General features: G+C 41.8%; 1 protein-coding gene across 1 annotated transcript; it reads right to left on the minus strand.

Moving 5' to 3' along the window:
- Positions 1 to 9,159: 9,159 nt before the first annotated feature.
- LOC138407327 (uncharacterized) lies at positions 9,160 to 13,480 on the minus strand. The gene is made up of 2 exons (XM_069522798.1): positions 12,252 to 13,480; positions 9,160 to 11,984 (listed from the first exon to the last, which is right to left on the minus strand). The coding sequence occupies exons 1-2, from the start codon at positions 12,897 to 12,899 to the stop codon at positions 11,409 to 11,411; spliced, it is 1,224 nt and encodes a 407-aa protein (XP_069378899.1). The 5' UTR covers positions 12,900 to 13,480; the 3' UTR covers positions 9,160 to 11,408.
- Between the last annotated feature and the right edge of the window lie 4,244 nt (positions 13,481 to 17,724).

Here is a 17,724-nt window from a genome sequence, read left to right on the forward strand (position 1 = left end):
CTCCTTTTGAATCCTTGCCTTGTCCTTATCAGTCATCAAGGCCAGTTCCTGAAAAGACAGAGACGACAAGTGTTTAGATATTTTCTCTTTCAAAAGTCTGAATAAGAAACAAACTTAAAGTGCAACAAGTTCTTATTCAGATCAAACAGAGCTGATGTGACTTACCTGAAGCTTGATCTGTTTCAGAATGAGCAGCTTTATGTCTGCCTCATGCTTGGCCGCCCACATCTGCTCAGTATTGCTGACCAGTTTCTCCAGCTCCTTGATTTTTGTGAAGCCAGCCTCCTTCTCAGCCTGCTCACTACTGACATGGTCCTCCAGAGTGTTAACTTTCGTCTCCCACTCAGTCTTGTTCTGGAGGATCCTTGCCTCCATGGCTTGCTGCATGGAGATGAGCCTCTGGTTGCTGGCTTCCAGTGCCATATTCTGACTGGTGAGACTGTTGATCACCTGATCCGTATAGACAATTCTGGCCTCATGTTTGGTCACCCACTTCTCTTCTGTGTCCTTGAGCTGTCTCTCCAGCTCCTTGATTCGATTGGAGCCAGCCTCCTTCTCCACCCGCTCACTACTGAGATGGTCCTCCAGAGTGTTAACTTTAGTCTCCCACTCAGTCTTGTTCTGGAGGATCCTTGCCTCCATGGCTTGCTGCATGGACAGGAGTTTCTTGTTGCTGGCTTCCAGTGCCTTATTTTGACTGGTGAGACTGTTGATCAGCTGATCCGTTTGGACAATTCTGGCCTCATGTTTGGTCACCCACTTCTCTTCTGTGACCTTGAGCTGTCTCTCCAGCTCCTTGATTCTACTGGAGCCAGCCTCCTTCTCTGCCTGCTCACGGCTGAGCTCGTGCTTCAGAGCGTTGATTTCTGACTGCCAGTCAGGCTCGTTCTGGAGAACTTTTGTCCCCATAGCTTTGAGCTTGGTTGTGAGCTCATTGATTTCCTCTTCCAGTGCCATTTTCTCATGCACTGTCCTGTCGATCACCTGTTCCCTCTGTTTAATGGAGTACTCCAGCTCATTGACGTGGTTGCACCTTTGCTTTAGGTCACGTCTGATCTTGTGGATCTCTGCCTGCTGGCTTTGACAACGAGTACTCAAGGACCTGTAGTCCTTCTCTTGGAGCCTCAACTCTTTCTTGGCATCCTTAAGGTCGAGCTGTAGTTCTTCCTTGAGTTTTTCATAATCTGCATTCTGCATGCTCTCCTTTTCCTTTTTCCATGAAGCTTCTTTGCAGGACATGGCGATCTTCAGACTGGCATTTTCATGAGCCAGATGCATATTCTTAGAATCCAAATTCTGCTTTTCCTCAAGGAGGTCCTCAAACAATTTCTCGTGGTCTGGCACCTGAAAGACACAAACAAACATATAACTGTTAAAAACACAGTCCCACACTCACTGTGAATTAAATGTTAATGAACCAGACCAACAAATCATTGATTTAACCACCAGTACATTTAAATACAGTTTCTTCAATTCTGTTAAATACAGTCTCTACATACTATGGATGTCACGATATGAAATTTTGGCGCAGAGCCAGAGGAAATATCACGGTTTCACGATTTACACGATTATTGATTAAATGAAAAACAAACAATATATAGCTAATGATATAACTAATTAACTACAATATTTGTTATTATTATCAACAATTACGTTTACGTTTAATTACGTGACTTGCGAGAGATTTCACCACGCAGTGCACACACAAATTTAAAAAAATCACTAGTATGCTACTGCTAGCATTCTAGCATTAGCACCAATGTGATGGGTTCATTTAAAGTCCATCCCCTCACAGAAAAAATATTTTTGAGTTTGAGAGAAACATTGGAAAAATAAAATAAAATCGTCGATGTGTCCTGCTTAGAAACCTTACCCTTCCTGACTTGTTCTTTGGCATGTTGGCTAAATATAGGGGTATTATATATGTGTACTGAAGTATATACTGTCTTCTGACGGTCTCATGTATCGAAGATTTGTGGATCTGTGGTCTAGTTTTGGAGCTGTTGTGCTCATAAGGTCTCCTCCATAACTCTTATAGGCACTGAACCTGGTATTGATGGCTTTAAAGTAAAGATAAATTACATTAAACAATCAAAGTCAAATATGACATCATAGAAACTGTCACATTTGACATCATAGACACTGTCACATTTGACATCATAGACAGTCACATTTGACATCATAGACAGTCACATTTTACATCATAGACACTGTCACATGTGACATCACAGAAGCTGTCACATGGGACATCACAGACACTGTCAGTAAAATGTGATATTAAACAAACAGTTTTCCATGATATGAGCCCTACAATCATTTCTTTTTAGATGTGAATCTAAAATGTGAAGAATGAAAGTCTGAAAATACATCTTGTTTTTTAAAATCAGAAGTGACCACATTAGTAGGAGCGAGGGGTGGAGCCTGACTGAGAGCTCGAGGACACTGCATGCCCTCCTCGACCTGCACCCATTGGACATTACTAGCTTTCAATCACATACTATACACATCATATATTTAACTCTATATGGAACCATGACTTACAAAATGAACACCAGGGTGTATTGAGGAAGAAACAAGAGATGATTGATTACATTTCAAATGTCTTTATTTTTTTAAGAATGGTTTCTCTCTTGTGACAAATGTACTTATTGTAAGTTGCTTTGGACAAAAGCATCTGCTAAATGCCCTAAATGTCAATATTTTCTTCTTTTCCTTTGCCGCTTCTCCTCCTTCTCTCTGTCTAGTTTGTCTCTCTGCTCCTGCTTCTTCTTGTCTTGCAGCTCCTTCTTTTGCCTCTTCTCTGCCTCTTTCTTTGCTTTCTTTTGCTCCTTTTGAATCCTTGCCTTGTCCTTATCAGTCATCAAGGCCAGTTCCTGAAAAGACAGAGACGACAAGTGTTTAGATATTTTCTCTTTCAAAAGTCTGAATAAGAAACAAACTTAAAGTGCAACAAGTTCTTATTCAGATCAAACAGAGCTGATGTGACTTACCTGAAGCTTGATCTGTTTCAGAATGAGCAGCTTTATGTCTGCCTCATGCTTGGCCGCCCACATCTGCTCAGTATTGCTGACCAGTTTCTCCAGCTCCTTGATTTTTGTGAAGCCAGCCTCCTTCTCAGCCTGCTCACTACTGACATGGTCCTCCAGAGTGTTAACTTTCGTCTCCCACTCAGTCTTGTTCTGGAGGATCCTTGCCTCCATGGCTTGCTGCATGGAGATGAGCCTCTGGTTGCTGGCTTCCAGTGCCATATTCTGACTGGTGAGACTGTTGATCACCTGATCCGTATAGACAATTCTGGCCTCATGTTTGGTCACCCACTTCTCTTCTGTGTCCTTGAGCTGTCTCTCCAGCTCCTTGATTCGATTGGAGCCAGCCTCCTTCTCCACCCGCTCACTACTGAGATGGTCCTCCAGAGTGTTAACTTTAGTCTCCCACTCAGTCTTGTTCTGGAGGATCCTTGCCTCCATGGCTTGCTGCATGGACAGGAGTTTCTTGTTGCTGGCTTCCAGTGCCTTATTTTGACTGGTGAGACTGTTGATCACCTGATCCGTTTGGACAATTCTGGCCTCATGTTTGGTCACCCACTTCTCTTCTGTGTCCTTGAGCTGTCTCTCCAGCTCCTTGATTCGATTGGAGCCAGCCTCCTTCTCCACCCGCTCACTACTGAGATGGTCCTCCAGAGTGTTAACTTTAGTCTCCCACTCAGTCTTGTTCTGGAGGATCCTTGCCTCCATGGCTTGCTGCATGGACAGGAGTTTCTTGTTGCTGGCTTCCAGTGCCTTATTTTGACTGGTGAGACTGTTGATCACCTGATCCGTTTGGACAATTCTGGCCTCATGTTTGGTCACCCACTTCTCTTCTGTGACCTTGAGCTGTCTCTCCAGCTCCTTGATTCTACTGGAGCCAGCCTCCTTCTCTGCCTGCTCACGGCTGAGCTCGTGCTTCAGAGCGTTGATTTCTGACTGCCAGTCAGGCTCGTTCTGGAGAACTTTTGTCCCCATAGCTTTGAGCTTGGTTGTGAGCTCATTGATTTCCTCTTCCAGTGCCATTTTCTCATGCACTGTCCTGTCGATCACCTGTTCCCTCTGTTTAATGGAGTACTCCAGCTCATTGACGTGGTTGCACCTTTGCTTTAGGTCACGTCTGATCTTGTGGATCTCTGCCTGCTGGCTTTGACAACGAGTACTCAAGGACCTGTAGTCCTTCTCTTGGAGCCTCAACTCTTTCTTGGCATCCTTAAGGTCGAGCTGTAGTTCTTCCTTGAGTTTTTCATAATCTGCATTCTGCATGCTCTCCTTTTCCTTTTTCCATGAAGCTTCTTTGCAGGACATGGCGATCTTCAGACTGGCATTTTCATGAGCCAGATGCATATTCTTAGAATCCAAATTCTGCTTTTCCTCAAGGAGGTCCTCAAACAATTTCTCGTGGTCTGGCACCTGAAAGACACAAACAAACATATAACTGTTAAAAACACAGTCCCACACTCACTGTGAATTAAATGTTGATGAACCAGACCAACAAATCATTGATTTAACCACCAGTACATTTAAATACAGTTTCTTCAATTCTGTTAAATACAGTCTCTACATACTATGGATGTCACGATATGAAATTTTGGCGCAGAGCCAGAGGAAATATCACGGTTTCACGATTTACAGGATTATTGATTAAATGAAAAACAAACAATATATAGCTAATGATATAACTAATTAACTACAATATTTGTTATTATTATCAACAATTACGTTTACGTTTAATTACGTGACTTGCGAGAGATTTCACCACGCAGTGCACACACAAATTTAAAAAAATCACTAGTATGCTACTGCTAGCATTCTAGCATTAGCACCAATGTGGTGGGTTCATTTAAAGTCCATCCCCTCACAGAAAAAATATTTTTGAGTTTGAGAGAAACATTGGAAAAATAAAATAAAATCGTCGATGTGTCCTGCTTAGAAACCTTACCCTTCCTGACTTGTTCTTTGGCATGTTGGCTAAATATAGGGGTATTATATATGTGTACTGAAGTATATACTGTCTTCTGACGGTCTCATGTATCGAAGATTTGTGTATCTGTGGTCTAGTTTTGGAGCTGTTGTGCTCATAAGGTCTCCTCCATAACTCTTATAGGCACTGAACCTGGTATTGATGGCTTTAAAGTAAAGATAAATTACATTAAACAATCAAAGTCAAATATGACATCATAGAAACTGTCACATTTTACATCATAGACAGTCACATTTTACATCATAGACACTGTCACATGTGACATCACAGAAGCTGTCACATGGGACATCACAGACACTGTCAGTAAAATGTGATATTAAACAAACAGTTTTCCATGATATGAGCCCTACAATCATTTCTTTTTAGATGTGAATCTAAAATGTGAAGAATGAAAGTCTGAAAATACATCTTGTTTTTTAAAATCAGAAGTGACCACATTAGTAGGAGCGAGGGGTGGAGCCTGACTGAGAGCTCGAGGACACTGCATGCCCTCCTCGACCTGCACCCATTGGACATTACTAGCTTTCAATCACATACTATACACATCATATATTTAACTCTATATGGAACCATGACTTACAAAATGAACACCAGGGTGTATTGAGGAAGAAACAAGAGATGATTGATTACATTTCAAATGTCTTTATTTTTTTAAGAATGGTTTCTCTCTTGTGACAAATGTACTTATTGTAAGTTGCTTTGGACAAAAGCATCTGCTAAATGCCCTAAATGTCAATATTTTCTTCATTTCCTTTGCCGCTTCTCCTCCTTCTCTCTGTCTAGTTTGTCTCTCTGCTCCTGCTTCTTCTTGTCTTGCAGCTCCTTCTTTTGCCTCTTCTCTGCCTCTTTCTTTGCTTTCTTTTGCTCCTTTTGAATCCTTGCCTTGTCCTTATCAGTCATCAAGGCCAGTTCCTGAAAAGACAGAGACGACAAGTGTTTAGATATTTTCTCTTTCAAAAGTCTGAATAAGAAACAAACTTAAAGTGCAACAAGTTCTTATTCAGATCAAACAGAGCTGATGTGACTTACCTGAAGCTTGATCTGTTTCAGAATGAGCAGCTTTATGTCTGCCTCATGCTTGGCCGCCCACATCTGCTCAGTATTGCTGACCAGTTTCTCCAGCTCCTTGATTTTTGTGAAGCCAGCCTCCTTCTCAGCCTGCTCACTACTGACATGGTCCTCCAGAGTGTTAACTTTAGTCTCCCACTCAGTCTTGTTCTGGAGGATCCTTGCCTCCATGGCTTGCTGCATGGACAGGAGTTTCTTGTTGCTGGCTTCCAGTGCCTTATTTTGACTGGTGAGACTGTTGATCACCTGATCCGTTTGGACAATTCTGGCCTCATGTTTGGTCACCCACTTCTCTTCTGTGACCTTGAGCTGTCTCTCCAGCTCCTTGATTCTACTGGAGCCAGCCTCCTTCTCTGCCTGCTCACGGCTGAGCTCGTGCTTCAGAGCGTTGCCAGTCAGGCTCGTTCTGGAGAACTTTTGTCCCCATAGCTTTGAGCTTGGTTGTGAGCTCATTGATTTCCTCTTCCAGTGCCATTTTCTCATGCACTGTCCTGTCGATCACCTGTTCCCTCTGTTTAATGGAGTACTCCAGCTCATTGACGTGGTTGCACCTTTGCTTTAGGTCACGTCTGATCTTGTGGATCTCTGCCTGCTGGCTTTGACAACGAGTACTCAAGGACCTGTAGTCCTTCTCTTGGAGCCTCAACTCTTTCTTGGCATCCTTAAGGTCGAGCTGTAGTTCTTCCTTGAGTTTTTCATAATCTGCATTCTGCATGCTCTCCTTTTCCTTTTTCCATGAAGCTTCTTTGCAGGACATGGCGATCTTCAGACTGGCATTTTCATGAGCCAGATGCATATTCTTAGAATCCAAATTCTGCTTTTCCTCAAGGAGGTCCTCAAACAATTTCTCGTGGTCTGGCACCTGAAAGACACAAACAAACATATAACTGTTAAAAACACAGTCCCACACTCACTGTGAATTAAATGTTGATGAACCAGACCAACAAATCATTGATTTAACCACCAGTACATTTAAATACAGTTTCTTCAATTCTGTTAAATACAGTCTCTACATACTATGGATGTCACGATATGAAATTTTGGCGCAGAGCCAGAGGAAATATCACGGTTTCACGATTTACAGGATTATTGATTAAATGAAAAACAAACAATATATAGCTAATGATATAACTAATTAACTACAATATTTGTTATTATTATCAACAATTACGTTTACGTTTAATTACGTGACTTGCGAGAGATTTCACCACGCAGTGCACACACAAATTAAAAAAAATCACTAGTATGCTACTGCTAGCATTCTAGCATTAGCACCAATGTGGTGGGTTCATTTAATGTCCATCCCCTCACAGAAAAAATATTTTTGAGTTTGAGAGAAACATTGGAAAAATAAAATAAAATCGTCGATGTGTCCTGCTTAGAAACCTTACCCTTCCTGACTTGTTCTTTGGCATGTTGGCTAAATATAGGAGTATTATATATGTGTACTGAAGTATATACTGTCTTCTGACGGTCTCATGTATCGAAGATTTGTGGATCTGTGGTCTAGTTTTGGAGCTGTTGTGCTCATAAGGTCTCCTCCATAACTCTTATAGGCACTGAACCTGGTATTGATGGCTTTAAAGTAAAGATAAATTACATTAAACAATCAAAGTCAAATATGACATCATAGAAACTGTCACATTTGACATCATAGAAACTGTCACATTTGACATCATAGACAGTCACATTTTACATCATAGACAGTCACATTTTACATCATAGACACTGTCACATGTGACATCACAGAAGCTGTCACATGGGACATCACAGACACTGTCACATGGGACATCACAGACACTGTCAGTTAAATGTGATATTAAACAAACAGTTTTCCATGATATGAGCCCTACAATCATTTCTTTTTAGATGTGAATCTAAAATGTGAAGAATGAAAGTCTGAAAATACATCTTGTTTTTTAAAATCAGAAGTGACCACATTAGTAGGAGCGAGGGGTGGAGCCTGACTGAGAGCTCGAGGACACTGCATGCCCTCCTCGACCTGCACCCATTGGACATTACTAGCTTTCAATCACATACTATACACATCATATATTTAACTCTATATGGAACCATGACTTACAAAATGAACACCAGGGTGTATTGAGGAAGAAACAAGAGATGATTGATTACATTTCAAATGTCTTTATTTTTTTAAGAATGGTTTCTCTCTTGTGACAAATGTACTTATTGTAAGTTGCTTTGGACAAAAGCATCTGCTAAATGCCCTAAATGTCAATATTTTCTTCTTTTCCTTTGCCGCTTCTCCTCCTTCTCTCTGTCTAGTTTGTCTCTCTGCTCCTGCTTCTTCTTGTCTTGCAGCTCATTCTTTTGCCTCTTCTCTGCCTCTTTCTTTGCTTTCTTTTGCTCCTTTTGAATCCTTGCCTTGTCCTTATCAGTCATCAAGGCCAGTTCCTGAAAAGACAGAGACGACAAGTGTTTAGATATTTTCTCTTTCAAAAGTCTGAATAAGAAACAAACTTAAAGTGCAACAAGTTCTTATTCAGATCAAACAGAGCTGATGTGACTTACCTGAAGCTTGATCTGTTTCAGAATGAGCAGCTTTATGTCTGCCTCATGCTTGGCCGCCCACATCTGCTCAGTATTGCTGACCAGTTTCTCCAGCTCCTTGATTTTTGTGAAGCCAGCCTCCTTCTCAGCCTGCTCACTACTGACATGGTCCTCCAGAGTGTTAACTTTCGTCTCCCACTCAGTCTTGTTCTGGAGGATCCTTGCCTCCATGGCTTGCTGCATGGAGATGAGCCTCTGGTTGCTGGCTTCCAGTGCCATATTCTGACTGGTGAGACTGTTGATCACCTGATCCGTATAGACAATTCTGGCCTCATGTTTGGTCACCCACTTCTCTTCTGTGTCCTTGAGCTGTCTCTCCAGCTCCTTGATTCGATTGGAGCCAGCCTCCTTCTCCACCCGCTCACTACTGAGATGGTCCTCCAGAGTGTTAACTTTAGTCTCCCACTCAGTCTTGTTCTGGAGGATCCTTGCCTCCATGGCTTGCTGCATGGACAGGAGTTTCTTGTTGCTGGCTTCCAGTGCCTTATTTTGACTGGTGAGACTGTTGATCACCTGATCCGTTTGGACAATTCTGGCCTCATGTTTGGTCACCCACTTCTCTTCTGTGACCTTGAGCTGTCTCTCCAGCTCCTTGATTCTACTGGAGCCAGCCTCCTTCTCTGCCTGCTCACGGCTGAGCTCGTGCTTCAGAGCGTTGATTTCTGACTGCCAGTCAGGCTCGTTCTGGAGAACTTTTGTCCCCATAGCTTTGAGCTTGGTTGTGAGCTCATTGATTTCCTCTTCCAGTGCCATTTTCTCATGCACTGTCCTGTCGATCACCTGTTCCCTCTGTTTAATGGAGTACTCCAGCTCATTGACGTGGTTGCACCTTTGCTTTAGGTCACGTCTGATCTTGTGGATCTCTGCCTGCTGGCTTTGACAACGAGTACTCAAGGACCTGTAGTCCTTCTCTTGGAGCCTCAACTCTTTCTTGGCATCCTTAAGGTCGAGCTGTAGTTCTTCCTTGAGTTTTTCATAATCTGCATTCTGCATGCTCTCCTTTTCCTTTTTCCATGAAGCTTCTTTGCAGGACATGGCGATCTTCAGACTGGCATTTTCATGAGCCAGATGCATATTCTTAGAATCCAAATTCTGCTTTTCCTCAAGGAGGTCCTCAAACAATTTCTCGTGGTCTGGCACCTGAAAGACACAAACAAACATATAACTGTTAAAAACACAGTCCCACACTCACTGTGAATTAAATGTTAATGAACCAGACCAACAAATCATTGATTTAACCACCAGTACATTTAAATACAGTTTCTTCAATTCTGTTAAATACAGTCTCTACATACTATGGATGTCACGATATGAAATTTTGGCGCAGAGCCAGAGGAAATATCACGGTTTCACGATTTACACGATTATTGATTAAATGAAAAACAAACAATATATAGCTAATGATATAACTAATTAACTACAATATTTGTTATTATTATCAACAATTACGTTTACGTTTAATTACGTGACTTGCGAGAGATTTCACCACGCAGTGCACACACAAATTTAAAAAAATCACTAGTATGCTACTGCTAGCATTCTAGCATTAGCACCAATGTGATGGGTTCATTTAAAGTCCATCCCCTCACAGAAAAAATATTTTTGAGTTTGAGAGAAACATTGGAAAAATAAAATAAAATCGTCGATGTGTCCTGCTTAGAAACCTTACCCTTCCTGACTTGTTCTTTGGCATGTTGGCTAAATATAGGGGTATTATATATGTGTACTGAAGTATATACTGTCTTCTGACGGTCTCATGTATCGAAGATTTGTGGATCTGTGGTCTAGTTTTGGAGCTGTTGTGCTCATAAGGTCTCCTCCATAACTCTTATAGGCACTGAACCTGGTATTGATGGCTTTAAAGTAAAGATAAATTACATTAAACAATCAAAGTCAAATATGACATCATAGAAACTGTCACATTTGACATCATAGACACTGTCACATTTGACATCATAGACAGTCACATTTGACATCATAGACAGTCACATTTTACATCATAGACACTGTCACATGTGACATCACAGAAGCTGTCACATGGGACATCACAGACACTGTCAGTAAAATGTGATATTAAACAAACAGTTTTCCATGATATGAGCCCTACAATCATTTCTTTTTAGATGTGAATCTAAAATGTGAAGAATGAAAGTCTGAAAATACATCTTGTTTTTTAAAATCAGAAGTGACCACATTAGTAGGAGCGAGGGGTGGAGCCTGACTGAGAGCTCGAGGACACTGCATGCCCTCCTCGACCTGCACCCATTGGACATTACTAGCTTTCAATCACATACTATACACATCATATATTTAACTCTATATGGAACCATGACTTACAAAATGAACACCAGGGTGTATTGAGGAAGAAACAAGAGATGATTGATTACATTTCAAATGTCTTTATTTTTTTAAGAATGGTTTCTCTCTTGTGACAAATGTACTTATTGTAAGTTGCTTTGGACAAAAGCATCTGCTAAATGCCCTAAATGTCAATATTTTCTTCTTTTCCTTTGCCGCTTCTCCTCCTTCTCTCTGTCTAGTTTGTCTCTCTGCTCCTGCTTCTTCTTGTCTTGCAGCTCCTTCTTTTGCCTCTTCTCTGCCTCTTTCTTTGCTTTCTTTTGCTCCTTTTGAATCCTTGCCTTGTCCTTATCAGTCATCAAGGCCAGTTCCTGAAAAGACAGAGACGACAAGTGTTTAGATATTTTCTCTTTCAAAAGTCTGAATAAGAAACAAACTTAAAGTGCAACAAGTTCTTATTCAGATCAAACAGAGCTGATGTGACTTACCTGAAGCTTGATCTGTTTCAGAATGAGCAGCTTTATGTCTGCCTCATGCTTGGCCGCCCACATCTGCTCAGTATTGCTGACCAGTTTCTCCAGCTCCTTGATTTTTGTGAAGCCAGCCTCCTTCTCAGCCTGCTCACTACTGACATGGTCCTCCAGAGTGTTAACTTTCGTCTCCCACTCAGTCTTGTTCTGGAGGATCCTTGCCTCCATGGCTTGCTGCATGGAGATGAGCCTCTGGTTGCTGGCTTCCAGTGCCATATTCTGACTGGTGAGACTGTTGATCACCTGATCCGTATAGACAATTCTGGCCTCATGTTTGGTCACCCACTTCTCTTCTGTGTCCTTGAGCTGTCTCTCCAGCTCCTTGATTCGATTGGAGCCAGCCTCCTTCTCCACCCGCTCACTACTGAGATGGTCCTCCAGAGTGTTAACTTTAGTCTCCCACTCAGTCTTGTTCTGGAGGATCCTTGCCTCCATGGCTTGCTGCATGGACAGGAGTTTCTTGTTGCTGGCTTCCAGTGCCTTATTTTGACTGGTGAGACTGTTGATCACCTGATCCGTTTGGACAATTCTGGCCTCATGTTTGGTCACCCACTTCTCTTCTGTGTCCTTGAGCTGTCTCTCCAGCTCCTTGATTCGATTGGAGCCAGCCTCCTTCTCCACCCGCTCACTACTGAGATGGTCCTCCAGAGTGTTAACTTTAGTCTCCCACTCAGTCTTGTTCTGGAGGATCCTTGCCTCCATGGCTTGCTGCATGGACAGGAGTTTCTTGTTGCTGGCTTCCAGTGCCTTATTTTGACTGGTGAGACTGTTGATCACCTGATCCGTTTGGACAATTCTGGCCTCATGTTTGGTCACCCACTTCTCTTCTGTGACCTTGAGCTGTCTCTCCAGCTCCTTGATTCTACTGGAGCCAGCCTCCTTCTCTGCCTGCTCACGGCTGAGCTCGTGCTTCAGAGCGTTGATTTCTGACTGCCAGTCAGGCTCGTTCTGGAGAACTTTTGTCCCCATAGCTTTGAGCTTGGTTGTGAGCTCATTGATTTCCTCTTCCAGTGCCATTTTCTCATGCACTGTCCTGTCGATCACCTGTTCCCTCTGTTTAATGGAGTACTCCAGCTCATTGACGTGGTTGCACCTTTGCTTTAGGTCACGTCTGATCTTGTGGATCTCTGCCTGCTGGCTTTGACAACGAGTACTCAAGGACCTGTAGTCCTTCTCTTGGAGCCTCAACTCTTTCTTGGCATCCTTAAGGTCGAGCTGTAGTTCTTCCTTGAGTTTTTCATAATCTGCATTCTGCATGCTCTCCTTTTCCTTTTTCCATGAAGCTTCTTTGCAGGACATGGCGATCTTCAGACTGGCATTTTCATGAGCCAGATGCATATTCTTAGAATCCAAATTCTGCTTTTCCTCAAGGAGGTCCTCAAACAATTTCTCGTGGTCTGGCACCTGAAAGACACAAACAAACATATAACTGTTAAAAACACAGTCCCACACTCACTGTGAATTAAATGTTGATGAACCAGACCAACAAATCATTGATTTAACCACCAGTACATTTAAATACAGTTTCTTCAATTCTGTTAAATACAGTCTCTACATACTATGGATGTCACGATATGAAATTTTGGCGCAGAGCCAGAGGAAATATCACGGTTTCACGATTTACAGGATTATTGATTAAATGAAAAACAAACAATATATAGCTAATGATATAACTAATTAACTACAATATTTGTTATTATTATCAACAATTACGTTTACGTTTAATTACGTGACTTGCGAGAGATTTCACCACGCAGTGCACACACAAATTTAAAAAAATCACTAGTATGCTACTGCTAGCATTCTAGCATTAGCACCAATGTGGTGGGTTCATTTAAAGTCCATCCCCTCACAGAAAAAATATTTTTGAGTTTGAGAGAAACATTGGAAAAATAAAATAAAATCGTCGATGTGTCCTGCTTAGAAACCTTACCCTTCCTGACTTGTTCTTTGGCATGTTGGCTAAATATAGGGGTATTATATATGTGTACTGAAGTATATACTGTCTTCTGACGGTCTCATGTATCGAAGATTTGTGTATCTGTGGTCTAGTTTTGGAGCTGTTGTGCTCATAAGGTCTCCTCCATAACTCTTATAGGCACTGAACCTGGTATTGATGGCTTTAAAGTAAAGATAAATTACATTAAACAATCAAAGTCAAATATGACATCATAGAAACTGTCACATTTTACATCATAGACAGTCACATTTTACATCATAGACACTGTCACATGTGACATCACAGAAGCTGTCACATGGGACATCACAGACACTGTCAGTAAAATGTGATATTAAACAAACAGTTTTCCATGATATGAGCCCTACAATCATTTCTTTTTAGATGTGAATCTAAAATGTGAAGAATGAAAGTCTGAAAATACATCTTGTTTTTTAAAATCAGAAGTGACCACATTAGTAGGAGCGAGGGGTGGAGCCTGACTGAGAGCTCGAGGACACTGCATGCCCTCCTCGACCTGCACCCATTGGACATTACTAGCTTTCAATCACATACTATACACATCATATATTTAACTCTATATGGAACCATGACTTACAAAATGAACACCAGGGTGTATTGAGGAAGAAACAAGAGATGATTGATTACATTTCAAATGTCTTTATTTTTTTAAGAATGGTTTCTCTCTTGTGACAAATGTACTTATTGTAAGTTGCTTTGGACAAAAGCATCTGCTAAATGCCCTAAATGTCAATATTTTCTTCATTTCCTTTGCCGCTTCTCCTCCTTCTCTCTGTCTAGTTTGTCTCTCTGCTCCTGCTTCTTCTTGTCTTGCAGCTCCTTCTTTTGCCTCTTCTCTGCCTCTTTCTTTGCTTTCTTTTGCTCCTTTTGAATCCTTGCCTTGTCCTTATCAGTCATCAAGGCCAGTTCCTGAAAAGACAGAGACGACAAGTGTTTAGATATTTTCTCTTTCAAAAGTCTGAATAAGAAACAAACTTAAAGTGCAACAAGTTCTTATTCAGATCAAACAGAGCTGATGTGACTTACCTGAAGCTTGATCTGTTTCAGAATGAGCAGCTTTATGTCTGCCTCATGCTTGGCCGCCCACATCTGCTCAGTATTGCTGACCAGTTTCTCCAGCTCCTTGATTTTTGTGAAGCCAGCCTCCTTCTCAGCCTGCTCACTACTGACATGGTCCTCCAGAGTGTTAACTTTAGTCTCCCACTCAGTCTTGTTCTGGAGGATCCTTGCCTCCATGGCTTGCTGCATGGACAGGAGTTTCTTGTTGCTGGCTTCCAGTGCCTTATTTTGACTGGTGAGACTGTTGATCACCTGATCCGTTTGGACAATTCTGGCCTCATGTTTGGTCACCCACTTCTCTTCTGTGACCTTGAGCTGTCTCTCCAGCTCCTTGATTCTACTGGAGCCAGCCTCCTTCTCTGCCTGCTCACGGCTGAGCTCGTGCTTCAGAGCGTTGCCAGTCAGGCTCGTTCTGGAGAACTTTTGTCCCCATAGCTTTGAGCTTGGTTGTGAGCTCATTGATTTCCTCTTCCAGTGCCATTTTCTCATGCACTGTCCTGTCGATCACCTGTTCCCTCTGTTTAATGGAGTACTCCAGCTCATTGACGTGGTTGCACCTTTGCTTTAGGTCACGTCTGATCTTGTGGATCTCTGCCTGCTGGCTTTGACAACGAGTACTCAAGGACCTGTAGTCCTTCTCTTGGAGCCTCAACTCTTTCTTGGCATCCTTAAGGTCGAGCTGTAGTTCTTCCTTGAGTTTTTCATAATCTGCATTCTGCATGCTCTCCTTTTCCTTTTTCCATGAAGCTTCTTTGCAGGACATGGCGATCTTCAGACTGGCATTTTCATGAGCCAGATGCATATTCTTAGAATCCAAATTCTGCTTTTCCTCAAGGAGGTCCTCAAACAATTTCTCGTGGTCTGGCACCTGAAAGACACAAACAAACATATAACTGTTAAAAACACAGTCCCACACTCACTGTGAATTAAATGTTGATGAACCAGACCAACAAATCATTGATTTAACCACCAGTACATTTAAATACAGTTTCTTCAATTCTGTTAAATACAGTCTCTACATACTATGGATGTCACGATATGAAATTTTGGCGCAGAGCCAGAGGAAATATCACGGTTTCACGATTTACAGGATTATTGATTAAATGAAAAACAAACAATATATAGCTAATGATATAACTAATTAACTACAATATTTGTTATTATTATCAACAATTACGTTTACGTTTAATTACGTGACTTGCGAGAGATTTCACCACGCAGTGCACACACAAATTAAAAAAAATCACTAGTATGCTACTGCTAGCATTCTAGCATTAGCACCAATGTGGTGGGTTCATTTAATGTCCATCCCCTCACAGAAAAAATATTTTTGAGTTTGAGAGAAACATTGGAAAAATAAAATAAAATCGTCGATGTGTCCTGCTTAGAAACCTTACCCTTCCTGACTTGTTCTTTGGCATGTTGGCTAAATATAGGAGTATTATATATGTGTACTGAAGTATATACTGTCTTCTGACGGTCTCATGTATCGAAGATTTGTGGATCTGTGGTCTAGTTTTGGAGCTGTTGTGCTCATAAGGTCTCCTCCATAACTCTTATAGGCACTGAACCTGGTATTGATGGCTTTAAAGTAAAGATAAATTACATTAAACAATCAAAGTCAAATATGACATCATAGAAACTGTCACATTTGACATCATAGAAACTGTCACATTTGACATCATAGACAGTCACATTTTACATCATAGACAGTCACATTTTACATCATAGACACTGTCACATGTGACATCACAGAAGCTGTCACATGGGACATCACAGACACTGTCACATGGGACATCACAGACACTGTCAGTTAAATGTGATATTAAACAAACAGTTTTCCATGATATGAGCCCTACAATCATTTCTTTTTAGATGTGAATCTAAAATGTGAAGAATGAAAGTCTGAAAATACATCTTGTTTTTTAAAATCAGAAGTGACCACATTAGTAGGAGCGAGGGGTGGAGCCTGACTGAGAGCTCGAGGACACTGCATGCCCTCCTCGACCTGCACCCATTGGACATTACTAGCTTTCAATCACATACTATACACATCATATATTTAACTCTATATGGAACCATGACTTACAAAATGAACACCAGGGTGTATTGAGGAAGAAACAAGAGATGATTGATTACATTTCAAATGTCTTTATTTTTTTAAGAATGGTTTCTCTCTTGTGACAAATGTACTTATTGTAAGTTGCTTTGGACAAAAGCATCTGCTAAATGCCCTAAATGTCAATATTTTCTTCTTTTCCTTTGCCGCTTCTCCTCCTTCTCTCTGTCTAGTTTGTCTCTCTGCTCCTGCTTCTTCTTGTCTTGCAGCTCATTCTTTTGCCTCTTCTCTGCCTCTTTCTTTGCTTTCTTTTGCTCCTTTTGAATCCTTGCCTTGTCCTTATCAGTCATCAAGGCCAGTTCCTGAAAAGACAGAGACGACAAGTGTTTAGATATTTTCTCTTTCAAAAGTCTGAATAAGAAACAAACTTAAAGTGCAACAAGTTCTTATTCAGATCAAACAGAGCTGATGTGACTTACCTGAAGCTTGATCTGTTTCAGAATGAGCAGCTTTATGTCTGCCTCATGCTTGGCCGCCCACATCTGCTCAGTATTGCTGACCAGTTTCTCCAGCTCCTTGATTTTTGTGAAGCCAGCCTCCTTCTCAGCCTGCTCACTACTGACATGGTCCTCCAGAGTGTTAACTTTCGTCTCCCACTCAGTCTTGTTCTGGAGGATCCTTGCCTCCATGGCTTGCTGCATGGAGATGAGCCTCTGGTTGCTGGCTTCCAGTGCCATATTCTGACTGGTGAGACTGTTGATCACCTGATCCGTATAGACAATTCTGGCCTCATGTTTGGTCACCCACTTCTCTTCTGTGTCCTTGAGCTGTCTCTCCAGCTCCTTGATTCGATTGGAGCCAGCCTCCTTCTCCACCCGCTCACTACTGAGATGGTCCTCCAGAGTGTTAACTTTAGTCTCCCACTCAGTCTTGTTCTGGAGGATCCTTGCCTCCATGGCTTGCTGCATGGACAGGAGTTTCTTGTTGCTGGCTTCCAGTGCCTTATTTTGACTGGTGAGACTGTTGATCACCTGATCCGTTTGGACAATTCTGGCCTCATGTTTGGTCACCCACTTCTCTTCTGTGACCTTGAGCTGTCTCTCCAGCTCCTTGATTCTACTGGAGCCAGCCTCCTTCTCTGCCTGCTCACGGCT

Source organism: Paralichthys olivaceus, chromosome 3, assembly GCF_024713975.1.
Source record: "Paralichthys olivaceus isolate ysfri-2021 chromosome 3, ASM2471397v2, whole genome shotgun sequence".
In the NCBI taxonomy this organism is placed as follows: domain Eukaryota; kingdom Metazoa; phylum Chordata; class Actinopteri; order Pleuronectiformes; family Paralichthyidae; genus Paralichthys; species Paralichthys olivaceus.

What these genes read in the sequence shown, in the direction of transcription:
- LOC138407327 (XM_069522798.1), bottom strand. Translation starts at nt 12,899, where the DNA reads ATGTTTGTTTGTGTCTTTCAGGTGCCAGACCACGAGAAATTGTTTGAG. An exon ending in GAATTGTCCAAACGGATCAG is followed by an intron (nt 11,985 to 12,251) that starts GTGATCAACAGT and finishes CAAACGGATCAG; the next exon opens with GTGATCAACAGTCTCACCAG.